This window comes from Calonectris borealis, chromosome 12, assembly GCF_964195595.1.
Source record: "Calonectris borealis chromosome 12, bCalBor7.hap1.2, whole genome shotgun sequence".
Lineage (NCBI taxonomy): Eukaryota > Metazoa > Chordata > Aves > Procellariiformes > Procellariidae > Calonectris > Calonectris borealis.
The window spans coordinates 4013545-4041371 of NC_134323.1; the positions used below are offsets into that span (position 1 = coordinate 4013545).

Consider the following 27827-nt stretch of genomic DNA (forward strand, 5'->3'; position numbering starts at 1 on the left):
CCATTCCCTACATTTGAGTTGCTCTTCTGCACATAAAGACAACACCTGCCCCCTGCTTCTGTCCTAACACCATGTATCTATCAAATGCAGATACAGTCGTACAAGCCCTCGTCCAGGAGATGAGGAAAGACATTGTTTTTTCACACAGCTCAGCGATCGTTGGCATTGGGAACATGAGAAAGAAGGGATAAAAAGAATATAAAAGCTATTGTGTGGCGTTCATTTGCCAATCCTACAGAGCACAGAACAAGATATCTGTTGATTAGCCATGTAGTGAAGTAACAACAACCATCTCTTTTTGTTCCTGAGTCTCCTTTCTAACTCTGGAGCAATATTGATACTCATTGGTGGTGACCCTCACCTGGTGGCAATAAGGGAGTAAGCTGTACCAGTACCATTCCCAAAGAAGGGCAGCTGTGCTAGTGTAAAAGCAAGCAGAACTGTAGGAAACATTTCCCCACCACGGCAGTGCAGTAAGTTCTTCAAGTTGGTTTGCCCCATTTGTATTTCCATTCTATGGAACCTTCATCCTTTGTCTCTCATCCCAGGCACACATCCATACAAAAGCATTTGTTAGCAAAGATGAGTTCCAGCAGTCAGTACTTGGTTAATTTCTTTCCCTTTTGCAAAATCAAACAGTCGACCTTAGATTTTTTTCAAATAAATGCACCTTTTGGTCTGAGATTTCAGTCTAAGGGATCTTTTTTGGAAATGATTTAAGTAAATGAAAGCAATGAGATTACAGGTGAGGATGAAGATCATACTGAGCTTATTCTAGTCATTCAGGGAGATGTTCGCATTAAAATCTGACTGAGGAGAGATTTTCCTGCAAGTGAAACCAAAGAGCAGTTTTGTGTCAGTGGGCGAGATGTCTGGCTTTTCTTAGAATATTCATCAGAGGGATGATATCAGGGTTGCACAAGAGGAAAAATGGTAACAAGCTAGCAGTCATAACTAAAATATATCTGCATAGTAAAACAAACTAGCTCTCCCTTCTCTTACACATACAGGTGGCCTTTGCAAGAAGAAACTTCACTGTAAGTGGTCATAGGTATAATTTCAACTAAATTTCCACCTTTTTGGTCTGTGCCAAAATGTCAATGCTTGCCTTCAGGCTGGCTTAATATTCAGCTGGGTCATTAAGGCAACTGGGGTTTATCAGAAAAAAGAGGTAGACAGGACCATGCCAGATTTAATCAGTTTAAATAGCACCCGGGGCTGTAATAAGTTCTTTATAAAGCAACAGGTCATACTATGTCAGTAAAAACATCTGGCAGCTGCTTAAGACAAATGAATAGATATTTTCCCGGTTATGGGGAGGCAGGAGGGAGAAAGGAAAGGACGATGAAGGACAGAAGGTGCAACAAATAAACAAAAGCTGACTAACCTTGGCTTAGTCTGTGAACCACATAGAAAGCCTAGCTATTGTAAAGTGCAGTAAATCCTATTTTAATAGCAGCAGATTATAACTTGCCCTTACTAACTGAAGAATATTTTTATGCCCCTGCTTCCAAGCTAAGCTATGATCACTCTTCTGCATTCAGCTCTTTTACAGGGATTAAAGGCAGTTGTCTGTGAAATCTAGTGCCTCCACTATTTTGAGAGAGAACAGCATATGAGCTGCTAGCTCCATGCTGATGTTGGGTGACAGAATTAGTACATTAAAGCTAAAAACTATTCCTTTAGTAGACTGAACTTTGCTTTATGCATGAATGCCATTCTTTCACCTCATTCACTCATCAACAGTTTTTAACTGCAAGCGAGTGTTTGTTTGACTAGAAGAATATGATGGCGCAGCATGGATAGATAAATAAGTGACTGAGGGAGGTAAATGGCAGTAAGAATGATAATGTTTAAGAACCTTCTGAATCATATGTTAACTATAAACACTATCTCTGAATAGAAATGAACATGACTTTCAGGGGAAGAACAATCTTACTGGGAATCAGGGAGCTGGTTCAATACAGACTTCAATGGGAAGAAGATTTGCAGGCTGCTGAAACCTGGTAATAATGAAGAGTTGTGACCAAGCAGAAAGTATGACATGAGAATTAAGAGAAGATGAGGAAGAAAAACAAGAGCTCAAGAAACTTGATTAATCTAGCAGCAAGCAATTTCAGATATAACTGATAGTTTGGACTGTTGCAGTGAGATGACTTGTATAAGACCTAAGAAGCAGAATCCTACTCCTTGAACTGGAGAAAATAAGGTATTCTTTTTGAGATCCTTATAATTTTACGAACCCTGTCTGTGACAAGCTAAAGAACTGATATTCTCCCTGAAAGAAAGGAAAAATCACTTTGACTGTTTCTTTAGCAAGATATGCCTAATTCAGATTAAATTATGACTTGGTTTTTCTGCTTGATTTGGTGACTTAACACCACTTCATAATTTCTGCTCTTCTGGAGGTGGCATCTTTTCCAGTGAATAAGCTTGAGGCTATGGAATGCCCCACCTTGCTATGTGATAGGGGAAATTTTGAACTCTGGGTCAGTGCTAGAATGTAAAAAGTACTACTCTAGGTTGGGGGCATAGGGGAAAAGGGAAATGTTTGAAACACTGGCTTCAGATATTTAAAAATACTTCATCTATTAAATGCTGAATTAGGGATGGGGAGAACACCCACAGACCAGATACTCTTTCATAACTTTATAATCAGAGGTTTAGCAGGCTACATATAAAATGAAATATTCAAATATTTCTACTGTAAGCAATATTCAGTTTAACCTTTTTGTTTCAACTTCTTTGAGAGTAGTCAACTTCGTCACTTACAGCAGAGGATTGGTTTTTTTTCCTTGGTGAAAAAACAACGCAGGACACTTCACAAGACTCTGAAGTTCCTGGAGGCTAAGGACTGAGCTCAGGCAGACTCACTGTCCTGCTATGTTACCAAAGTCAGTGTTGTGGCGGAAAGCACAACTTCAGTTCGTTGGTTTTTTCCCAGTTAAGGTTATCCAAGTGCATTCATATGGGTTTAGAGCAGTGAATGTGGTTGTTTGCCATAACTGTGGTCATTTTTATACAGTGGGAAAGAAAAAAATATTTTTCTTCTTTCTTATGAAACTTGTATATCAAGTGTCTTGCTTTTTATTTGTTACTTTAGGGAGGAGAAAATTATTAAAGACCAATTAAGTCCAGGAAAGTTATTAAATAAGCTGGGCGCATCTTCTGAGACCTGACTTAAATTGTGAGTCATATTTTTTTCAGGGTACTATAGCACATCACTTAACTCTGGTTGGCACACAGTGATTCCAGCTTAGTGCCACAGATCAACTGAATACTCCTAAAGCCTGCCTGCCAAGGATAAAGCAAATCACTGCACCCTTTTTGTGGCATAAATTAGTATGAAATACTAGAAATAGTATTATTTCTGGTATCTAGGATGTTGGGTATTCCATACCATGCTATGAAATAAGATAAATTTTAAACAACTAGCATTTTACAATTAAGTAGAATATTGCCTCAAACAAAAGGGACTAATGTAGGAATTACTATAACTCTCTAAAGACAAACTTCCTTTATTTGTATTGCATGGGGGGAGCTTGAGATTGGCCCTGGGGAAATCATGGAAAGGAGGAACAGGTGAGCCTGTATTTAGGCTAATCTACTTGCTTTGAAACTACCAGGTATAAACCTGCTACTGCAAGTCATCAGCTATGTTAACAGCTGCAAAATACTGGCAAAAGTAGCAACATTTCTATCCCACTGCAGTCTCCTTCACAAGGCAGTTTTCTTTGGCTTTGTGCAGTGTTTCAAAGTTTGGCCCACTGAACGTCTGCATTCCTGTCACTATTCATAAATCAGATAAAAATCACTGTATGAAACCTGGCTCGTCATGGTTTCATGTGTACAAGGCTGTGTTCTTTTCCCTTAAAACAATGTGTAAGCCTGTTATGAGCGCTTGGAATTTTAGAAAAGATTTTGCACGTGCAAAATGAAGTGCTTACCATAAAACCAGGAAACTCCAATTGCTTCCATTAGAACAGCAAACAATATCGAAGTCCCAGCTGCAAATGTGTCCAGGAGTGTGAGCACATAAATTCCACCCTAAGATTGAGGAGTTAAAAGACCCAACAAAATGAGTTACAAATAGAATAATCTCAGTAGTTTAGTATCTAGTTAACAGAAATCTGCTTTACTTGAAATGTTATTTTAACCCAAGTATTTTAATATGGAGCTGATGCTGCAGACATGGGTTCATATTCACATACAAAATAGTGGAATCAGACTTGCAACTCTTTTTAAAAGAGGCTTCCTTTCACCTATGTCCTCACTGAGCTGGGAAACAGAGGCCTCAGCTTAGCATGATTAATGAGTGCTCTTGGCACTGGGTGTTTTCAGTGGAAGTTGAAGGCACTGGCTGTTCAGGGAAGTGCTCAGCAGCTTGTAGAACAGGGCCTGTCTACAGCAGTTAATGAAGATCTTCCTAAATTATTGGCAGCAATGGAGCGCTACAAGAGTTTCCACAAGCCATTACCACTCAGTTTGTTCCTAAGGCCAATTATTCTGTAGTCCAGTGAATCTGCAGTCTTAGACTGATGTTTGCTTTTCCCAGAGTGCCTGCATCTCTCTTTTCCAATGTTCCTGCAAAGGGAGCAGTTGCATGTTAAGTGTTACCAGCTCAGCGTGGAAGCAGCTTTGCCCTCTTAGGTTTCTTTGCTGTGGTATGAGCAAACCTTTGCTCAGTGGAGAGAGCAAACCAGATCATCTTCCTTTACAACAGCACATTTCTGTTCTTCAGGGTTCATGACTGAGAACTGTAAATGCATTTGCTGAAGTCTGGTTTCACTGATATTTTTTTAGCTGCAATTTGACTACTTTTTGCCTCATTTTACAATGTGGTATGAATTTGTGTAAATTACTGGTCATTTTATTTAGTTTGGGCTAACGAGGAATGGAAGACCATGGTATGTTTACTTGTTTCAAAATGAACCTGAATAATGTATTTCAGGACATTCTTTGTCACATGTAAACAACTGAAACGTTTGCAGTTGCAGTAGGTTTTTGTTAAAATCTTCTTTTTTTACAACCAAACTTAATCTGGCTATGCCTGTTTAGAAGGGGAGGAACAGAGGAATTATTTTGCATGTTTTTACCAATGGTATAAACAGCACTTGCACTATTTAGATCTCTGGGTGATTTTAATCTGGGCAATCAATCAGTTTTCTTTTTTCTTATAAAAAGAGGGGTTTCTGAAACAGCTGTGCCTATTTACAAAAAGAGAGAGAACAGTACTTAGGCCTTGTCTAGGTTTTTAATTCTGTGGGGACTTGTCCGGAAACTGAATGAATTTTGGTTGTTGTGTTAGAAAGAAAATGTTGCTTATTGAATGACATTTGAATTTGACCTCTTGTTTTTGCTCTACACCTGCTCTAAATGAATGCCTTTGCTATCAAACTTAGTAAAGTGAATGACATACTGTTTTGTACGAAACATGTTTTGAAAATACAGCCTTAAAATTTCAGAGGACAAAATCAAAGATTAATTTAATGTGATGGTATCACAAGGGTTTTTCTTTGTATTTTATACACATTAGAAATATTCTTCTTCAGTTATGGGAACCAATACATTTGGACAAGTCTGGGCAGTTTTGTGCATTCCAGCTGGTGGGGTGAACTTAAGTCTAAACAGGTGCCATTATTTAAAAGCTAGGCTGTTATCTTGAACTGCTTTAGCTCACTTGAAGGCAGTGGAATTGCACCCAGTGGCACCTGTTCAGGTTCTTAACCACCGAGTTTGTTCTCATCTTGAACTTCAGGAAATTTTATTCCAGTTGAAACTTTGATTAAGGAAGGGGCATGTTCAATTCTTTAGTAACAATGGAGATAGCATGGTATTAAAAGGATAGGTATTTTAAATGATATGTCTATTTTTAGTGTCTCAAATGTTTTCCAGTTTGAGGAAACTAGGGTAAAAATATTGGGGTATTCTTTTAGTGTGAAAAGAGCTTTGTTGTTGATAAACTTATGCCATTTCAATAATCTTAATAATAAATCTGGAAACCATTTCTAGAGGAGAGAGGTTCAGCACATCTACTTTCGTGGTGGCTATCTCAAGTTTCAGTTGTTTTCTGACACTTTTGGCATCTTTGCTTACAGGGCTTTTTGCTTTTTTGTCAAAAAAAAAAAAAAAAGAAGGAAAGTTCTCTCCAAGCTAGGACACTGATTCTCATCCTTTAATTAATTGTCAAAAGCCTGGTGGAGGCAAATCGTTCGGGATGATGGTAGTGACAAATACAGGTTACTCTTCAGAATGTTCAGGATAAGTTATCTGTGTGCTTTTTATGGTGTTAAGAGTAAAAGACAAGATCTAGGTACATGAAGGAACATTAAAAAACACATCAAGGAGAGATGATCATCATTCTAAACTTTCACAAGAAGTGAATGCTGCTTCTTACTTGCTTGAAGATGAGAATAGGCAGATGACTAAAGGTCTGGTCACTTGAAATCTTTAGTTTCTCACACAGGAATAAGCACTCAACACAGTTCCATTTAATGTGATTTAAAAAATTTAAAAAAAAAAAAAAAAAGGCAAAACCCAAAAAACCACACAAAACCAACAGTAGCACAGACAGTTCTTTGGAACAAAGACTTCGGTTGATAGCTAATGATCTTGTGCAAAAAAGTAGAGAATCTTCATGTAGATAAGACTAAAAGTAATGTTCTAACTATAAAATTGTTTAAGAATTAAAATTTATAACAAAAGTAGTCACCTGAGCCTATTCATATTTCTATCTGATGAGGTTAACTGCATTTTTAAGGTTGCTTGTTGATGGAAACTTTTGTTGTACTTACATTGGTGATGCAAAAGAGGGCAAGTAGGAAAGTGCCAAAAGAAACACCAAAGGTGAAGAGCTTTCTATGCTGCTTCAGAATTTGGAAATCGTCTGCCAAGCCAGTGATGACAGCCTCCATTCCGCCCATCTGAGGAAGGGAAGGCAAGAGCTCTGGTTAAAGGCTACTGACTGTTCTAAATACGGATCGAAGAATGTAAAGCATTTATAATTAATTAATTCCCAAACACTGTATGATTTCTGACATTTCAGCTATAAATCACTGGCATTCTGAGGTATAATTTATTTTCTCATGATAGAGAACTGAGTCAGGGAACTGGACATCAAGTGCCATGGTTGGTGGCTCGGCAGCCATATCCTCTGGACCCTTAGTGGACTCACCGGGATAGTAAGTAGACAGTACTTTGAGAAAAATAATACAAATTTTAATACACTTTGGGGAAAAAGCTGGTAGCTTAAGTAACCTAACTCCTTAAGAGATTTCTAATATAAAGACAGACACAACAAGCACCTAGGGGAAATGTACTGAACAAAGATTCAGTTTAGCTATTGATTAACCAAATCCAGTTTGACAAAAATCTTTACAGACCTGGAAGAATCACTACATAGGAATCTTGATGTAATTTTTTTTGCTGACAACATGAAAGAATTTTACTTTGTTTTCTAGAAGGTAATGCTGAATATTAGCCATTGTTTTGCAATATAGGAAAGGTACTTTCCAAGTTTTCATTGAAATTGCTGGGTTAGGTAGGTTGTTACGAATTTTAATTTTTTTCCACCAGTGAAACCATTCGCCACCCCCCCCCCGCCCCGAAGTTGTGAAAATGAATTCCAGTCTCCTGTCATAATAAATTCATTTAATGTTTTAGGGAGGCTGGATTCCATGCTTTTTCTGATGCTGAAAGATCATGGCAAGACCTGGAGTGCTTGGTGCAATGCAGTAGTTGGTTAGCAGGTGCTTACATAATCTGTCCCTTTCCTATAAGAATTTGATTAAATCAGTAGCAGAGAATTATCTCTCTAGAAATAGAATGATTCCTTTCTAGAGTCAAATTGCTGGGGGCAGTGGACCTATTTTTTTTTTTTAAAGGTAACTAATGTTCACAAGTAAAATGTCCCAAAACCTAGTGTAGGCTTGTATTGTCTGAGGGGTCATCAGCGAGTCCCCTGCAGTTAAGATGGGTTAATATTTGATGTGCTCAGAAGTTGTTACCGTGTTGGCACTTAAATGGACTTGGAGAAATTGAAAATGGAAAGAGACAGCTTGGGTTATTTTGGCTAAGGACCACTTCTTAATGTATCACGATTTATTCCCCGTGTTAATTCCCTATGCCAAACTAGATACCAACTCCAAAAAATGTTTGCAAACATTTGTTCCATTTTCTGTCCATTTCATTGTTGCTTGCTTAAACTTGCATGATCAGATTTCTCTTTGCTTAAACATTTTGACAGTTCCATTTTTGTACAGATGTCTGTATTTCCATGCCAGTGCAGGCTTATATACATGAATAAAACTATTTGCATATAATTCTTCCTCTTTAGCTTTGGGGTTGTTTGATTTCTTTTTTTTTTAAAAAAAAAAAAAAAAAGCTTTAAAAATTTCAGTTTTCCCTTCAGGGACTTGATCAGTCAAATGTGGAGGGAGAGTTGAGAAGGCCACGATAAAAAATACTGCCTGACCTGAGTTTTCTTAGGTAAATGATGAAAAATCCTGAACAAAATATGCACAAGTAAATCCCTCCCCTTTTAGAAAGAAACAGCTAAATTTGGCCACAGTTTATCAGTTCATAGTATTTTAATTAGCTCCACAAGAAAGAGCTTTCTCCACTTGTATGAAAAGTGTGTTCTGCAATCTAAAGCCCTGCGTCTTTGTCACTGAAATGTTTCTTTACATTGCCTTAAATTTACTGCTGCTGCAAAGTTAACTGTTTTGGATCTAAACACTTCTGAGCATGTATTTTCTTCTTAATTTTGCGCTGTTCCTGCTGGTCATTCATGCCCTTCCACTGTGCTAAACCCTTCCTTTCCATGCTTCATGTTTGCTTACTGTTGAAAAAGGGCCAAGCTACAAACCCAGATATAATCTTGCCTCAAACATTTGAATAAGGCTCCAGATCTTAGTGTATAAAGACAGACTTCATTGAACCTGAGCTGGAATCCAAAAATCCAAACACTTCAGAAACATTTAGACCTGAATCTGACCTTTACAGCTCAGACCTCACTCCACAAGATCTCATTCAGCTCTTTGCCAATGATTATCAAAGCTTCCTGCTGCAACCTCGTTTTTCTTAGTTTTGCTCTCCTCCATGGCCATTCATTCTTTCCCTTTCTTGTCCTTGAAAATGAATGAAATTTTCTGAAGTTGTAAGCAATGGAAACACTGTTTTTTGCCATTTCCAGCAAGAAATTCCTACATTCAGAACTACAAAGGAGATTTCTATGCTTTAGAATAGTAAGAAACCCCTACCCTACTAAAAATGATGAATTTGTTCATGGTTCACTATTCCTTAAAGACCCTGTTTGTTTTTCCCAGAAATTAATCACCCTGTAAGCTAAATATAACAGGATGTCTTGATGCCTCTTTGGCAAGAACAAAGCATTACAAAAGTTGTTAGGGGACTTGGGATATTATCTGGGATGAAGTGTCTGTGATCCTGAATATCATGGTACAGTAAAAGTCATTAGGTTATAGAAAGAGCAAATACACTTGTTAGACTAGACATTTTACAGTAAGATAGTAGTAAAATGAAACCACTATGGAAATATTCTGGTGTGATTTTTAAATTGTGACTAAACTTACAGGAAATTCTGTGTAATTGCTTATAGAAAAAAAATCAGACTACCTTCAGACATTGTGTATCTTGAGCAGATTAATGAATTTCAGCACATGTAAAAATCTCATCTAGAAACCACTCTACTCAATGTCTTACTGTGCCTTGTGTTTTGCAAGTAGGCTTCCAAAACCTTATTGCAGGTTCGTAGTAGTCATAGTTTATAGCAGTGATGTTGGGTCATACCTTTTAAATAGTAATAATTGTTGATGAACAGCCCCTCTGTAAGGTCATAAAAAAGCGGCAGTGAGTTATTATTTGCTACCTTGTGAAAGATTTGATCTTTTCCTAAAACTCTTACATATTGTGAGTCTTTGAATATATTGCCAGAAGTAATACTATTGGTATGTTGGCTGTGAGCGTGAAAACAGATTCAGGGAATGTACAGAATATTTATGTGAAATGTAATAAAGTCCCTGTTTAAGGTTGATACCTCTCCAGATACAGAATGTAACAGTAAAAGAAAAATGTCAATGCCAGAAGGAAAAAATACTCACAGAACTGTCAATGCCAAGAGTAAGGAGCATGATGAAGAATACCACAGCCCAAAATGTAGATCCTGAAAGAGTTGAAATTGCCTCTGGATACAGGATGAAAACTAAACCAGCTCCTGAAATAGAAAAAAAAAAAAGTATTACTAAATGAAGTTTCTTAGCTTCACAAGAGTGTTCATTTTAATAAGATAAATTATGACTAAGTTGACTTTTACATCAGTCCACATCACGCTGAGTTAAAACAAAATTTGCATTATACTAAAAATATATCCAAAATATATTTTAATAATGTACTCATGACAGTTTTATATTAAAAAAAAAAAAATCTATCCCATTCTTTTTCACTTCTAATAATCTTTTATGGGATTCACAACCTTACTAGCTATTTTTCAACTATGTAGTAGAGAGGGAACCCTGTGGATGTGGACTCTACTGTTTGGCAGGAGAACTCTTGATGTGATGAGAGATACAGGAACTGAAATCACGGGTGACCTGTTACCAGTGAAAGGACTCTACAGCTAAGCCTACCAGAACCATCCAAAACAGTAACCTATGGCACTGAACAGCAATATTTTCGCAAGATTCTGTGGAGTGGTAAATGCCTGTCTGTTGCACAGGCTGAACTTGTGAGGGGCAAGAACCTCAATTCAGTAGCGGTGAGATGAATCAATACCGTTTAGAGTTCACATTTCAGCAAGGCATGTACACACAGAGTTTTAGTTCCAAGTAATTTAATTCAGGTCACTTCCATGAGATTTTCACACACTTGTCTGAAACAAATATAAACACATCTGCAAACAAATGGTGAACAAAAAGTGGTAAAACTAGTATAAAATTAACTTCCTACCTTCAGTGGCTACATCTTCAATTTTAACTTTGTGCTCATGAGCCATGTAGCCCAATATGGAGAAAATTGCGAATCCTGAGATGAAGCTTGTGACACAGTTAATGGTACTAGTCAGCAAAGCATCCCTAATGATGGAGAGAAGAACAGCCCAGTGAAAAAAACCACTTTAAGAACTAGATGGGAATTGTCTTATAGCAATAGGAAGATTGTTGTGAAAATGCTAATTGTGCAATTATCCTGATGATCAAAAGCTTATGTCAGCATACTATGGTCGGAAATGACCTACTTCTGTTTACTATTTTGATTTAAAACTGGGTTCTGTTTAAAAAAAAAAAAATCAAAAAATACATTAAATATTAAGATATTAAAGAGTAATGTCATCCTCCTAGCTGTTAGCCATAGCATAGCAAGAGGGTGGCCTGAAGTGAAAGAGCCTTGCTATTCATCAGTTCATGTGAGCAGATATTCAGGAGTATTTTCAGTGCATTTTTAGCAAACTGTGCGGCCATTCACATGGCACTGGATAACCATCCTTAATCTGTAACGAGGTCCTTTCATCTATGAAGTTGGCTAGGCTTTTCTGAAAAAAATACAACTCTTGTTTATCAGATAGCTACAATAGTGATTTTAGTTTAAAGGTTAAATATTATACAGTGTGCATCATATAGTAATGATTGTACAAGTTGTGGTTTTTAATCAATCTGCCATGGTATTATGATAGATGTATAAGTTTTCCTGGGTATTAATAACCCCTACTACCAAACCTAGCTTGAAGATAAGTAGACCATACGTCTTTAGATGTCTACCTAATCTGCACAGTGTCTTGTATGTAATCTTTTGCTGCATATGACCTTTAGAACAGAGAACATGGCTCTGTGAACATCAGTAATGCCAAACAGTGTTTTAATAAGCAGAAAGTAAATACGATTTCCTTTCATTAGTTACACTACCCAAAAACATAGGTGCCATACACCAAACTTTATCCTCTTCCTTATATTACTTTATTTTGATAACATTGAAGAATTTATGTCCTGTAATTCTTAAAGTGTTTTCCTGGGGGAAGGCTGCAGGATCAAGAGAGACCAGATTGGACCCATAAACTCAAATTCTTTTCAGTCATTGAAGAAGAAAATTGCTAGGTATTTGTCACTGATAAGATGGCAACAGTATTTCTTGTTTCCCACAATTCAAAAACATTCTTATGCAAGTGAATAATGCTTCTTTTCGCTTAGTCAATAACTGGATTATGTGATGCTTATCTCCTTATAAACTGAGCTGAGCTAGCTCTCAGTATTTTGCATGTAAAACTAGATCATAATTTAAGTACAGATTCTCATATTTTCTGGCCCTGATTTTCAGTATTGCTACCCTACCTTACATTACTGACACTATTCCTCTGAAGGAAGGTGTGTTGAAGCATAGATGGGATAGTGTAGTCCTGAGTCATGGCCTTCATTTGGAAACAGTACTATTTTCAATTTGTTCTGTTTCAAGAAAGCCTTTTGAACAAAATGTGTTAGCACATTATGGAGTTATTTGACCAGAAGAAGGGTATTTGTAAGAGTTGAATTGAAGCTTGCTTTTATGGTTAGAACTAAACCACAGTATTTAATGAAACTACAGATTACTCTTACAGGGAAGACAAGGCTTATGAAGAACATTGAACAAATATAGTAAGCTAGGAACTAAATAATATGATTTCACATATAGTCGTGGTGTTTTCGTAGTTTCCATTTCAGAGCAAAAGTAGAATACAGAAGAAAAACAATTATATAGGGAGCTGCTATGAGATTAATGCAAAATTATTTGCAGAAGATGATAAATGTTATCTTGGAAGACTGCTGGCTAGTGTTCTAACTGAAGGGTTCTCAAACCTGGTAGTATTACCTACTGCAAATAATCAGCTGGCAACCTAAAGTCACTCTGGATTAAGTACAAAGCTCTTTGAAGTCAGTGGAAGTATTCCGTGATTTTGGCTTTCAGTCTGTTTAAGGCAGTTCAAATCTATATATTTTCTTGTACCTTTTCACTTTAACATTTTTTTGCCATCTTTCAGTTCACAATATATTTATAATACATGTACTTTCTGAATTTATATTTTATGGGAAATTTTAAAGCGATGCTTGTTTTCATTCCAAAATGGAATGTTAACAAAACTTCTAAATGTTGGAAGTTCTCAGAAGGTGCAGAGCAGTTCTGGTTGAATTTCCATGGCGGTGATTCAACAAAACACTTACAAACTGACTTGATTTAAAGTGCATGCCTAAATTGGAGCTCAACAAAAACTATCAGAAATATAATCCCAAAGCACAGAAACACTTCTGGAAACTGGAATCCTTCTGCCTTTAGGTCCTGGACCAATAAGATTTCATCCTGTGTGTTCACTGTTGCTCTTAATGGTACTTTTGAAAGGCAAACACAAGCACAGTTTACACAGCTGTCTAAAGTCCAAACCTAATCCCATTCTGTTTTGCTGTATGGCACATATCTTGGCAGGTTCCTGTTACTAAAATTTCAGTAAGGAAGACAGTGTTTCAAGATTTGGGTTGGTTGCTATGTCCACACAAGACTGACCATCATTAATAAATGACTGAAGATAAAAAGATAGCTCAGTACTTATGCCAGCTGCAGTTAGAGTAAATAGTATCATTCTGAAGCAGTAGTGAAAGAATAGGCTGTCTTACCTGTAACAGTTGTTGTCAAACTTATTGTAACTGGCAAATGCAATTAAAACACCAAACCCGGCTCCTAAGGAGTAAAATATCTGAGTAGCTGCATCAATCCATACCTGCATAATGACACCAACATTGTCAGTGTCAGTTCAGTCCAAAAAATACGTCAGGGAAATGCAAGAGTGTACAAGACAACTGGCTTTTGAAAAATGATTAGCATTCATGCTTATGGGAGTGTAAGTGCTTCTCAGCCCCCATAAGATATCACATGGAGCACAGTCATGGTCTGGAATGGCTTAACCCGAAATGGTAAGGGCCGAAGCAGTGGGCAAGTTCTCAGTGCATGCACACTGCAGCCATGGTGGGGTGTACCACTTGGTAAAAGCTCAGAGGTACAGATCCAAGTACTGAAATGATTACATGATTTTTCTCCCGGGTGACAGAAATGCACTTCCAGTAGTTTTTGTTCCAAGTTAGTTTGGAATGTACAATCAGAAAACTAAAAATAGTTAATGGGTCAAGAGTTACAGGACATTTTCTTTCCCATAAGAGAGCTTTCTTCGTGGGACTGTTAGTACACTTTATATGATGCTTTCTTGTTTCAGAAGCTGAAGCATGACTGACATGCTGTGAACAGAACCATGCAGGTTATCTGTCACCTTTCCCATTTAGTTGGAGATGGAGTTATTCCTGTGATAGTCATTAAATTTCAGTTTAGATGCAGCTTGGTCATTTTAAGCATTGTCCACTAGGGAAAACATACAAAATGTTCTAAAGTGGCCCTCCAGCCCAACATCCACTGTGCAGACAGCAGTCAGGAACAGTGCCACAGTGCTGGTCTCCTGAATCAGAAGCCTGAAAATAGTCTACCCTGGTTACAGAGAGATGTTTAAACGAGCATCTTCAACAAGGGTAATGAAGTCAATGGAGTGAATAATATTCAACGTTTCTCAAAATGAGATCTTCAGTGTTTGATTAAATCTGCCAAGTGCTCAAGACCACGAAAAGCACTGGATTTCATCTCCATCCATCTCTACAAAATCAGATCCAATATATCTATTCAGCTGCAGCTTTCTAACAGATCTAAGCAGTTTATGAGCTCCATCTGCATTGGGATTTTAATGCTAAGCTAGTGATCTATTTTTTTCTCAACATAGATGATAGATGCTTTCAACTACTGCCTGTTGAAGACTGTAAACCATTTATTGAACTCTGGATTTGTAGAGAAACTTAATTTTATGAACTGTTGAGAGTTAATTACTTGAAAGATAATATGAAGAACAATCTATGATGTGTTTATTGCAAACCAATGGATAGGTAGATATGATTTTTCTTAAATTGCAGTTCATATAGGACTTTTAGGTATCATGGATTTCTTTTACTAAATAACAAAACAATCCTGTAAAATTAATTTGTTGCTCATTCCTTTTATATACCCAGTTACATCTTAATGTTCTATCTCCACACAAAGGTTGAGATCAAATAGGGTTGTATTCTCTGAAGAGCGTTTATGTGGATAAGAGTGCAGAAGGAGAGATGCTAAGCCTCCTATAGTTTTTCTTGTTTTTTAAAACTTCCCATAACTTGTGTTGTTTATGAAGTTCCTGAATTTTTTTAAAATAAATTTTGCTTAAACTATAACTAGATCTGCATGCTGCCACCATAAGGCACTTGTTTTTTGTGATTCTCTAGCTCTTTTGTATCTTGCCAGTGGAGTTGTACTCATTATACTTCCCCTTTCTTACTATTCAAGCACCGTTAAGCATCTGCTTAAGTTCTATTTATTCAAATAAGAGGTTAGCACCTGCTGCCTACCAAAGGAGTTATGCATATGCTTAAGTATCTCTTGAGCAAGAGTCTTGGCTCACAGTAGCTGATTAGGAAACAAATTGAGAAGATCAAGGTGAAGGGAAAAAAGAGCAGACACCGGAAATTCCTTTAGAACTAAGATTAAATGCAAAACATTCCCTTTGTTATAACAAAGCAGGATGTGAAACAGACAGTGGGGCTGGTTCTTCTGTAGTTTATGCTCATGTTCTCTGTTCACTTCAGCTGAATGGCTTCTGAATGATGCATTAATCTAATATATTTTATGGTAGGATATTGTTTTTGTATGCATTAAAAATGAAAAAATAGAAACATTTTACAGGAGGCAGTCATCAATCTTTCCAGCTTTCTTCATGGTTGTTTATGCCATTATAACTTTTGTGCATATTCTTTCTTGTGTATGTGGATTTAAAGAATTACTGTGCTCTGTGGGGAGGAAACATTGTGTGCACCCCCGGATGTCATATAATCTTCAGGAAATTTGTTAAGGTGTATGAAAGGGCAAGTGTCTTCTCATGTCTGATGTAACTCTGTATTTAACGCGTATTCCTTTAGCAGAACAGAAGTGTAGCTGCTGTTTTACACAGATGTTTAATGTATCCATTTGTGCAGTAGAGATGAGTATTAGGGCTTTGTAGCTTCTGGACTTTCAGCAAGGAACATAGCTAGGCATTGGTCTAGTTAAGAGGTTCTCAGGTGAATATATTTCCCTCCTTTTTATAGAGACACCCTTTGTGGATTTAATACCCTGAAAATTGAGGTGTCTCAGGGCTTGCTTAGTGCTGTGCAGTATGTGGCCCTATAAAATGAGGCAGACCTTGACACTGATCAGGATGCTCTAAGGTCTTTTAAAAGGGCATGGGCAGAGCCCTCTGTAGGTCATTACTGTTTGTGACTTACAATGTTTCTTTGTTAGATTCTTTGTTTGGGAGAAAAAAAATCATAAATCAGAAAGATTCAGGGACACATTGACATAGAACTGAAGCAGGTCTATTCTTTGGAGACTGAGGACAAAGACACAAAAGCGTATGGCAGCAGCATGTGTCTCAGTCTCCGAGCAGGAGGAGGCTGACGTGACAAAGCAGTTCGTGAAACTTGTCCTTATAAATGATCTTTAGCCTTTTATTATTATAGAGCAACTTTTTTTGTTTTCTGAAAAATTTAGTCTTCAAAACAAATAGCTTTAGGGTCATCCAAATAGCAGCTGCAGAAATATTAATCCAAGAAAGAGCAGTGCACAGAATATCCTTCTAAAAGCAGAAGGCAGCTATGATTATGGAGGCCTAGATCTGAACTGATGCAAGCTGGCACAGCTCCATAGACATCTAGTTGAACTTGTGATGTTTTTTCCCAAACAGCACTTAAAATATATAAGCAAAATTTAAGCACCTCCTTTGTTCATCCTTGCACCTTTGTATTTATGTGTATGCATAAACGTGAGCTACTGAGGTGGCTTCTGCCCTGGTGACAAGGGTGGATGAAAATCCCACATTTGAAGTTCGGTTTGACTATTCCAAAATGGAGTGAGATGGGGTCTGGGTTCTGGTGACAACTTCTGTTGTTGAAGAAATGTCAGTTCCCAAATTTAATATTACAAAACCAAGGAAGGATTGGTTTGCTAAGAGTATATAAAATAGGTCTGTATTCTAACACTCAAGGTCTTTGTCTGCCTTTTTAATTATTGATGAAAAATCAAGATAGGATGCATAGGAAATGTACAGTACAACTATGTACAGACTACAGACATCTCTGAAAGCTGTAAATTTTTGAGACAGTTCATTTTCTTCTAGTAGAACTATGTCCTCGCTTTTAAATTTTGTAACTATTTGAATGGCCTCGTGACCTATCCACAGAGATACCACTGTCTTACAAATGATTTATGATATTTTTAGAATAGCACAGTGGTAAGATCTATCTGTAGTCACCAGATCATTGTACTTTGTAGGTCTGAAATGCTAGTGATTTCATGAGTTAGTGACCATACTCATAGATCTTGCTTTACAATGAATGAAACAATTCTTAGTTCCAAGGTACTCTACAAATTGAGTTGGTTTGCATATATTTAATGAGAATGTCTTGCAATGTTGTTAAATGATACAGAGAAACGTACATTACTTTCAGTAGTAAGATAAGAACATCATGCTATTGAAAATCTCATTTGTATGAAGGACCATGATTAGGTGAGTTAGTCCTGACTTAGTATGTTTAGCAAGGTTTTCATAGGCCAGGATTTCTCCTTACCAAGTTAATGTTTAACCTAGTGATTAAAAAAGCAAAATTTTCTTCTTGAGGGAATTCTTAGCCTTTTGAGACCTAAATTTTTGCATGACTCAATTTTCATATATAAAGGATACCGAAGTCACAGGGTGCACAGTCAAAACATGGACTTTAAGGGACTGCGACACCTGAAACTGCCCTCATACAGGTTTTTTTTTTTGTGGTCAGACCAGTTTGGGTTCAGGCTGAGATAGTCCTGTTACAAAGAGTGTTGGAAGTTAGACTGTCAGGGACAGTGGACTAGTGCTTATGCAAAAGCAGAAGTGTGGCTATGTAATTTCAGAAATTAGCTCTAATATTTTCAGTTTTAATAACAGGAGCAACAGGTTTAATAATAACAAGGCAATAAGAGCAGAAGAGTACACTTACTGTGGCTTCTTTTAATCTTCTGAAATCTATGTGCAGGTATGCATTTATTCCATTGTATGCACCAGGCAGGGTTATTCCATGTATTAACAAGACAAATAATACAACATAAGGCAAAGTGGCTGTTATCCAAACAACCTGCAGACAACAGACGTCCCAAAGGTTAATTAGCTGTTACAGAAGATTGAAGAATGTGTGAAAAATACAGCTATCACTTTCTTGGTTTTGTCCATTCAGTTCGATGGAGAAGCTCTTTTTAGAACATGTTGGAGGGGGGAAATGCTGTTATGTATCATGAGGCTTTACGTATGTATGTTTACAGATACCAGTAGGGAGGCAGTTTTGACAAACAGAAGACTTGGAGTGCTTATATGTTACCAGTGTGTGTTAGACTGCTGATTAGCTGTTCAGCTATATATTTGTTTACTAAGCAAGTGCAGTTATTGCCTGATGTTAGATGATACTTTCATGAAAATGTGCAAAAAGCTCTCAGATGTATCCAACCCTAGAATTTCTGTTGAGGTGTTTTCTGAGGGATGTCAAAGAGTAATTTCAAGTTACTTTCATCAGATATTTCTCTTGTCATGGTATTTTATATAATAAAACCAAAACATCTTAAACCATCAAAACATTAGTACATTTGGCTAAGAATAGGAGGCACATTTAAGACAATTTTAAGTCTTTCAGAATATTTTCTGGATGAGACCTCTAATGTTGAATTGAAAATAATATGCTAATAAAATTTCCAGTTGGAACATCACACAAGCAAGACTTGTAAATAAAATGAAGGCTGAATCTGGATTGTGTATTTCCACTGTACATATATGAAGGCCTTTCACATGGTTTGGTCCCTGAGGATCCCTCAGAAGCAGTGATTTAGTCTCTTGCTTTCTAAAATTAGGAGACTTCTTAAAGGAGACAAAGAACGTAGTTGAGATAGAAGGACAATATTAGCTCTACCTTTCCTGAAGTCTTCACGCCTTTCCACAGACTAAAGAAAAGAATGATTACCACCACCAAGAGGCAGAGGGAAAGTTGCCAGCGAGGCAAGCCAAGGTCATGGATTCCACGGCTTTCATGCAGGTGCAGAACTCCTCGCCTACATACCAGATACAGAAACAAAGCGAAGTCACTGGGGGAAAAAGGTTTTTACATATCTTATCCTGTGGGCACCAGAAATGGATGCTGCACTGCAGTAGTAGCTGCCTTACTGACATCGCTAGCAGTTAGTGAAATCTGTTTTGTGAAGCCATGTATTGTGCTTCTTCCCACAATGCCTTTATGTTCTCCCTGGCCCATCAGTGTGTGTTTAGCACCATAGTGCCGTAAGGATAGCACTCTCTTCTCTCCTTCACTGGAAGTGTTTGGGGATTTTGGAAGTGTCATTCATTGATTCTTGCTTGAATACTGAACAGATGCCCAGAGAATCTCCATCCGTTAGAGGTTTTAAAACTTGGCCAGTAAAGGCCTTGAGCAGACTGATTTACTTTTGAAGTTAGCCTTGCTTCAGAGATCTCTTTCAACCTAAATTATTTTGTGATTCTAGATAAGCAAACAGCTGACTTCCTGCAACTTGGTCAGTTCCAAAGTTACTTTCAATTTCTTTTTGAATAGGCTATTGTGAGGCTGCAAAAAAGTGGCCGGATAGGAAAAGCAACAGTTGGTAAATTTAAATTGGATATAGTGCTCTGTGTTGTTCACTGAGATAGTGGAGTGATAGCAGAGGAAATTCTGTTGCTTACCAGGGCAGGCTAGTTCTTTTGAGATCTACACAATGAAAGGGACTGAAGAGTAGAAAAGAGTGTTTGTCCCCATGACTGGGGGGGACACATTAGACAACTCTACAATTAGAGTTGTCAAAACACATTGTGTGCAAGAGGCACAGGGATATGGGAGAGATTTTATAGTGGATTTCCCTTGCTTTAACTCAGTTCTATGCTGTTGAAGTGTCTCTTGCTGCTTTTTCAGATCTAAAAAATGAAGAAATATTTTGCTTTACTGAAAGCTGTATTTGCAAAGAGGAATGGCATTGCAGCTGGAGCCCTGCACTAGAGGAGAATTGCAGAGCTAACTCCTGGTTCTGATGTGGAGGTTCTGATAAAGATCTACAGAATGCTGGCTTAGGGATTCAGTTGCTTAGTGTTTCAGTGCCCATCCAGATAAAATGGTCACGACCTTCCTTGTCTTCTCCCCCTTCTCTATCACCTTTTATTTTCTATGCACTTTTTGGGTAAAATAGAAAGTTGATCTCTGTTGGCTTTTCTTAGCACCATGATAGTACAAACAAATCGAATCAAAGAAGCTCTTTTCACTGGAGGACCTTGACATTTTTATGAAGATAACTCCATTTTAGAGAAACTGAAGTACTGAGTGATTTGCCCTCCATGACTGCAGACACGTAGAGACTAAGTCCTGAGGAGTGTAATTCCAGCCTTATTGGCTGTCTGCATACAATCTCTTCCTAGATGGATAGTGCTTCAGAATTAACTTAAGCACTTGTCTTATCAAGTCAGAGATGAGTGAGATAGTTGAATAAGTTCCAAGATAGGGCAAACCTGTGTCAACTGAAATGGGGAAAACTGAAAAATGTCTCTGTACTACTTAAACTGTAGAAACATGCTGGGAAAAGTAAGGCCCAGTAGAATGATCCGTCTAGTAATATGAGAGTTGCATACAATTCCCTTTTGATTCCTAAAGCATCAAGATATGATCAACTTAAGAATTGCAATAGTTCTGGTTCTGTAGTTTCTCATGTTTAATAAAAAATGTTGTATTTTTGGACGGTTTCTATGATTTATCCCAGGTTGGATAAAAGATACTTGTAGAAAGCATCCTCCTAAATTAAGCAGCTGATCTGTTTCTGTTGCATTGTAAAGCTAATGACAAGTGAATCCTGGGCAGGGATGCCTGATTCCATTCTAAACTTACCACGTTGGGCAGTGATAAGTGTTTTGTTTTGGCAATTTGTGCTATCACAGTTACACTGCTATTGCTATCAGAGCTGGATGTTGTAAAGAAAGTCCTTTGAATGTGTAGATGTCTACTCAGAAAAACTGAATCTGAACTTGCATTCTTTGTGCCCATTTAACTTTTTATTCTTCTTCCCCAAATATTTTTCTGGATTTGTAAAGAAGCCTGCTTTCTTGCATGTTTGCTTTCCAAGAAGCAGCTAGCAATGTGTCTTACTGTTTGGAACACTTGCCAGAACTGCCATTTCAAATGTGGATTTGAAAATCCCAGGATTTTCAGGAGAATCTCCATTCCAAGAGTTCTGCTCCCTAAATCAGGATAAGGGATCATAAAATAGAAGAGAAAAATACTTTTGTAACCAGTCAAAACAGCTGTGTAACTGGGCAGCTAAGCAAGGAAATCTTCATAGACAGCTGCTGTTTCTGAGCTGTAATTCTGGTGGGTTTTGCTTCCTTTTCCTTTTTTCTTTTTTTGTTTTTCTTTGTGACCTCTGAAGATAAGTCATAGTAGCTTTCCAAAAGATGCCTTTCTTGAGAGTTGCTGGGAAGTAGTTTGTGAATGTTTACCTATTAGAAGCTACATTTCTCTTCCAGCGGCACCTTAAAGTATAAAAGATCTAGTACTAGACTGCGATTTAGGTTAAGGTGTGCTGACATCTGAAGTGATGGAGGAGAGAAGCAGCGGCCAGAGTATTAGATAGACTACACCTTCTTGGTTTGATGGATATAGCTCTGTAATGTTCTTCGAAAACCAGTTATTTTTTGGAGAAGGGCAAATTTGAAAAGAACTTTGCATTCATCACGTTCATCCAAGTTAGCATACGTCAGTGATGCTATAGAAAATCCAGTTAGCTTACTTATGCCACAATTATTCTTGTTTCACATTAAGGAGTACTTAGTTCAGGAGCAGCTGAGGCTGTTTTTAGCCTGTCTCTGTTAAGGCAGGTTGAGTGATAAATCCCTGACTGGCTCCTTTAGATTATACTTAGTCACTTCCCTTATACTGGCCACAAAGAGGAAAATGTGAAGTAAGAGGTACTAGAGATTCCCCATTCAGGAAGCTCTGAGATCAAAACACCTGAATTTTCAGCCTTTTGATATTACAGTAGAATAATACAATGTGGCCAACATCCATTCCTGTATTGATGATCCTAGTTGCCTTCACTAGCTGCAGGATCATCCCTTTTCCCACTGCTATAAAGACATGTACAAGTCATAGACAAAATGGCATGAACTGATCTCTCTTAAATCCCTAAGCTAGGGAACCAGAGGAGATACAGCACCAACTAGTATCAGCCTCTGTTGTCTGTCAACTTCTTTAAATTATGTCTACAGCTACTTAGAATGTCTTAAGTAAAAACTTGTGAAAGTCATTATTGTTTCATAAATATAGAGATATTTATCCAATTCTGCTAGCAAAATAAACTCTCATAATTCACAACTCTGAGTCAAAGAGAAAGGAAAAATCAGAGGCAGTAAGACAACTAGAATTAGTATGTTGCCTGCAGATTGTTGTTATTGAGAAAAGAATGGAAGTAGATGAGAAATTTGTGCAAAAAGGAGAAGATGATGTTATGGGAGAAAGATTGAGAATAAATATTAACAGATGGACTGACAAAGTAGAACTGGGACCTATTATATTACACTGAGCAAAATACAAGAGGAGCTAATAAATTGTTTAAGCTTTCTGATGTTCTAGTCAGAGTTTTAGCAATATTTAGTTAGTACAGCACCAAGAATCAAAGAACATGCACTAGAGATGAGAAATTAACTTTTTTTAATCAGGGATTTGTGCGAAGGAGCCTGATTTATGCTAAGACTGCTTTCCATGTAAGGTATTATAAATTACATTTGCAGTGACTTTGAGACTGTACATCACTGTAAGTACAGGTCCCAAGAGTCTTCCTGCCTATCTGAAAGACGAGCAGGAATGCAAAGGGATTTCAGGTTGAGGCTGCATTCAGAGATCCTGGTTTCTCTCTTTGGGAGATTTCTTCTGGTCCTCTCCTTCCCTGTGCTCTCTGCTGGGAAGATTCCACCAGTCACCCAATAACTCTGACACCAATTCTTGTGCTACTTCCACGCTGCATTCAGCTAAAGGGAAATAGTTCACCTCCACTGAAATCAGCAAACAGCAATTTGTTTGCTGGTACCACTGTCTTGTGTTTTGTCTTTGTGCAGCTCTTGAGTCCTCTTTAATTTGGTGTCAGATCGCAAAGAGCTAACAGGAAGCCCAGCTGTTTGGTATTCACACATAAACCCTACTAAACACAAATTACTGAGGAGGCAGGAGGGCAGCTGCTCAGTGGGACTCAGTAAATGAAGGATCCAGTCATCATTCTAATAATAGGTAATGTTGGAACCAATAAATTCTTCTCTGTGTCTTAGTGTTCTCATCTACAAAATACGGATTATTATAAACCTTTGCTTTGTCTTCACTCTGAGCAATTCAGAACGTTTATGGAAGTGGTGAGTATTTGAGTACAAACAGAGAACCAAATCAAAGGAAAAAGAAATGCCAAGGGTCGTGATCTGAAAATTACTCTGTATCTTGTTCACTCCAAAACGTTTAATTCATAGCCAGAAAACAGGAGGTAAGAGTTTTAGCTGTAGAATTCTCCTAGACTTTTTTGTCAAACTGGTTCTTTCTGAGGACTTTCTAAGGAGCCTTTTGTATTATTCATCCCTAGGGAGATATACACGATTGTATTTTGGAAATTTAGAAGATTTTGTACGAGCAGATCAAGTTAAAGGTCTTGGAATAGGCCTCATTTTTTCCAATCCCAAATCAATTATAATTTTAGGTTTCAATCCAAATATGATTACACAGCTCTATAGGCTCATTCTTTCTCTTTCTATTAAAGGCAAAAGTTATTTGCTTAAATCTGATGTGATCAATAGAAGGGTGTCATTCATCTAAACAATTTTTAGATGTGTTTTATCAGATTTGTTCAGATTGCAAAAATGTCATCAACTTGCCAGCAAATTGGTGTGTTAACTAACAAATGTATTTGTTACTTAACATATTAAGTACTTCTAAAAACTTCAGTACTTCTAAGAACTTCCAAGTACTTCTAAAAGTTAGTAGTCACTTTTACGGGATCAAACCCAAATAGGTCGCAAAGAGTAAGTATCAGCAAATTGGCTAAGGTATAAATAGATATAGTCCTGGTCTCCTGAGCTCTGTTCCCTATTCTGGTAGTTAGACTAGTTTTTTATGATTTAAAACTTAATGCAAATTGTAGATCGAAGATGCTAAAAGGACTGTCAGTGTATACAGTGTGCAATCTATAGAAATTAAATTACATCCTCGATTTAGAAGGCAATTTGAAGCATGATAATTGTACTCAATTAGAAGGCTCTCCTACATGCATCTCTTGTGTTATATATTTGGGCAACCATAGTTCAGTTGTCATTGCTGCCAGTTTCCTTCAGAGTTATAAAATACAGTTGGTTCTTTTATCCATGGAAGGTTAGGTTATCTGCCTCAAGCACCTGTGGATGGAGTTCTTTTTACACAGAGTTTGCCAGGCTCCGGGTATTTTTACTTCAGGTACAGCATTGCGTAAATTCAGCTGTACTGTTTCCACAGCAGTTTGCATCTACAAGGTGTATATCCACAACTGTGTGGGGTAGAGCTTATGGTACAAACCCTGCAGACCTGAGTTGGCTCCACGCAGGTCGAACACCAGTGTCTCCTCACTGTAATTCTGGGGCTAGGGGTGCAGTGCAGAGATGGCAGAATGGCTCCACATGAAGTCAGCAAAGTGCAACAGGGTGAGCCTGGCTCAGACCCTGCCACACATACATACAGCTGGTGTCTGAGCTGCTTGCGTGCCTCTGTGCGCTTTGTAAAGAGCTCTGGGTATGGTATCACTGCAATGCAGAATGATAGCCTGGCTCCAGGAGAGCACTCTCCTACAGCCAAGAACATGGAAGAGTGGTGCCGAGCCATCTGACACGCAGTGCTACGTGTGCACTACATACCTCTCCCCAACCCTGGCGCGCTGGGCAGGCTTCAGAGGCATGCCAGGGGCTCTGCAGCAGCCAGCTTGGGTTCAGCTGGACGTAGTCACTCCAGCTCTTTTGGATACTGCATTGTTTTTTGCCACTACCTTTGTTGTCTGGGTTTTCTTGTTTCTCAAGCTATTTCAGCTCCCTCTTGTGTTGGAGAATGGAGCTATGTAATGGACTTAAAGCTACATTTTGAGAATCACTTACAGAAAGATAATTTACCAGTGGCACCCTGGTTGGCATATTTATTATTTGTACTGAATGAAATGGTATTTCTTTTTGAATCACAATAATCCTGAAATTATACGTGGCCACTAGGACTAAACTCTTCATTCACTGAGAGTGTTTATCTCCATTCACTAAGTCTTTACCCAGCTTACTTCTCCCATTAACTTAATAATTCTGACCTCCCTTGCTATTTGTGCCACACTTCAGCACATTCAAGTCTGCAAAGTACTCTGAAAAAAGAGATTTTCAAAATCTGCTTTTAAACCCATTATATTGAGATTTGCAGATGGAATGGAAACGCTTGAATTTCACCCCTCCATAGATCTAATTAATACTGAACTCCTGAAAAAAGTTTATTGTTTGAGGATACATGGCAAAGCAGTTAGAGCACATGTGCTCCCAACTGCCCCAGCCCTTAGTCAGCAAGTTAAATGGTGCTTCAGTCACCGTTCTCAATGTGCCATGTGCTGCCCTAGACAGGAGGGTCATGAAAGAAGAGCCCCAGCCACTCCAAAGAAGCTGTTGAGCTTTCATGAAGCTCTGCTGATTTCAGAAGAGCTGCATGGAAAGACACAAAGTTGCCAGAAGAAAAGTCAACCACAGGAATAGCCCATGCACAATAAACTGAGGACCGCTGACACATTTAAACAAATGAGTGCTCATTTTATGGTTTGACATTTGTTGTAATGCTGGGTCCTTTACACAGTGAGGTTAAGTTTGTAACCTTTTCATGGATTAATGCTAAGATGTGATAGTGGATGAGCAAACACTTCCCCTATAGGAAGCAATACCTAAAACACTAGTGGTGATACTATGTCAGTACTGCGTCATAGCGAACATTTGATGAGAAATGGGTGAATACAAATAAATGAGTGTTGAGTTGTGTGCAACACCTTTATTGGTTTTGTGTTGAGCAATATGTGCACGTGGAGATGTTCCACAGAGAAAGGCTCTGCTTCTGCTAGCCAGGATTTCAAATGCAAGGTAATATAGGGGAAGTGCTGTAGCACTGAACTCAGCTGCTGTAATTATTGCTCAGAGCCTGGTACCACCAACAACCTACATAGGATTCTGTATGTAAAGATAAGCAGTTAGAATTCCTCCCACAAGTTAGCACAAAGCAAGCCATTTGCGTGCAGCATTATGTGCAGCTCCTGACATTTGCAATATCTCGTAAACCCTCCCTGCAAATTTAAGTTGGCAAAGTGGTCATTCTTCCAGTTGTCTGGACTTGCTACACAAGGGCGTGTTGTGGTTTAGGAATGATTTCCATAAAGCTGTCTAAAGCCTAAGAACGTGTGGACACACTCTTATATGGATTGACTTCCACTATACTCGCATTTAATTTCTTTTCTCTTTGTGTAAATGAATGGTCAACAAATGTGAAGATGTGAACATATGTGAAAAGTAAATTTCAAAGCTGCGCATGTAAATATTTGTGGAATAGCTGTTTTTATTTTGTGCACATAAATACTTGTACCAGAAATTCCTGTGCACTGAGTCAAAAAGAGAAAGATTGAGTTACTTAGTTGAGTCCAAAAAAGTCAACAGAGTCAAAAAATAAATCTAAAATGTGTAGGGATGCAAATATGTTAGTCTCAGACTATGGATGTGTAAACAATGCACCCAAACACTTCCTAAATATGCCTGTGCAGTTAATACAGAATTGACTTCTAAAGCAGCTTACTTATTGCTATTTCATCAATGTGGCCATAAATTTCCCACATAAAGTATTTAATAATGTACCTGATTCTAAGCCCACTGAAATCAGAGGAGGAGTTCTGGGGGATTTTCTAGGGGCGAAGGTACAGAACCTGGCTAGAATTATTGTTAGTCTTCGATTGTGTGATCTCCATAGAATCATACAGGTTGGAAAAGACCTCTAAGATCATCGTGTCCAACCATCAACCCAACACACCATGTCCACTAAACCATGTCCCTAAGGGCCTCATCTACACGTCTTTTAAATACCTCCAGGGATGGTGACTCCCACCACTTCCCTGGGCAGCCTGTTCCAAGGCCTGACCACTCTTTCAGTAAAGAAATTTCTCCTAATGTCCAATCTAAACCTCCCTTGGCGCAACTTGAGGCCATTTCCTCTTGTCCTATCGCTAGTTACTTGGCAGAAGAGACCAACACCCACCTCACTACAACCTCCTTTCAGGTAGTTGTAGTGCGCGATGAGGTCTCCCCTCAGCCTCCTCTTCTCCAGGCTAAACAACCCCAGTTCCCTCAGCCGCTCCTCATAAGGCTTGTGCTCCAGGCCCTTCACCAGCTTCGTTGCCCTCCTCTGGACACGCTCCAGCACCTCCATGTCCTTCTTGTAGTGAGGGGCCCAAAACTGAACACAGTATTCGAGGTGCGGCCTCACCAGTGCCGAGTACAGGGGCACGATCACCTCCCTAAAGGAGGTACCCTTACCCATGAAGGTAAACAGATGACTCTTAAAGAAGCTTCAGTTATATTCAGTGAAGGTTTGTTGTCCAGGAAAGTGGCACATCATTGAGAA

At 38.2% G+C, this 27827-nt stretch overlaps 1 protein-coding gene across 2 annotated transcripts in view; it reads right to left on the reverse strand.

Moving 5' to 3' along the window:
* The window catches only part of SLC6A2 (solute carrier family 6 member 2), a 74136-nt gene that overhangs the window by 12154 nt on the left and 34155 nt on the right, over nucleotides 1–27827 (reverse strand). For both annotated transcript variants that reach the window (XM_075160713.1, XM_075160712.1), the window contains 7 exons: nucleotides 19068–19206; nucleotides 18111–18245; nucleotides 13650–13753; nucleotides 10966–11090; nucleotides 10122–10234; nucleotides 6795–6923; nucleotides 3948–4047 (listed from right to left, as the gene is read on the reverse strand). In XM_075160713.1, coding sequence (XP_075016814.1) covers nucleotides 3948–4047; nucleotides 6795–6923; nucleotides 10122–10234; nucleotides 10966–11090; nucleotides 13650–13753; nucleotides 18111–18245; nucleotides 19068–19206 — 845 coding nt within the window. The remainder of the gene's footprint in view (nucleotides 1–3947; nucleotides 4048–6794; nucleotides 6924–10121; nucleotides 10235–10965; nucleotides 11091–13649; nucleotides 13754–18110; nucleotides 18246–19067; nucleotides 19207–27827) is intronic.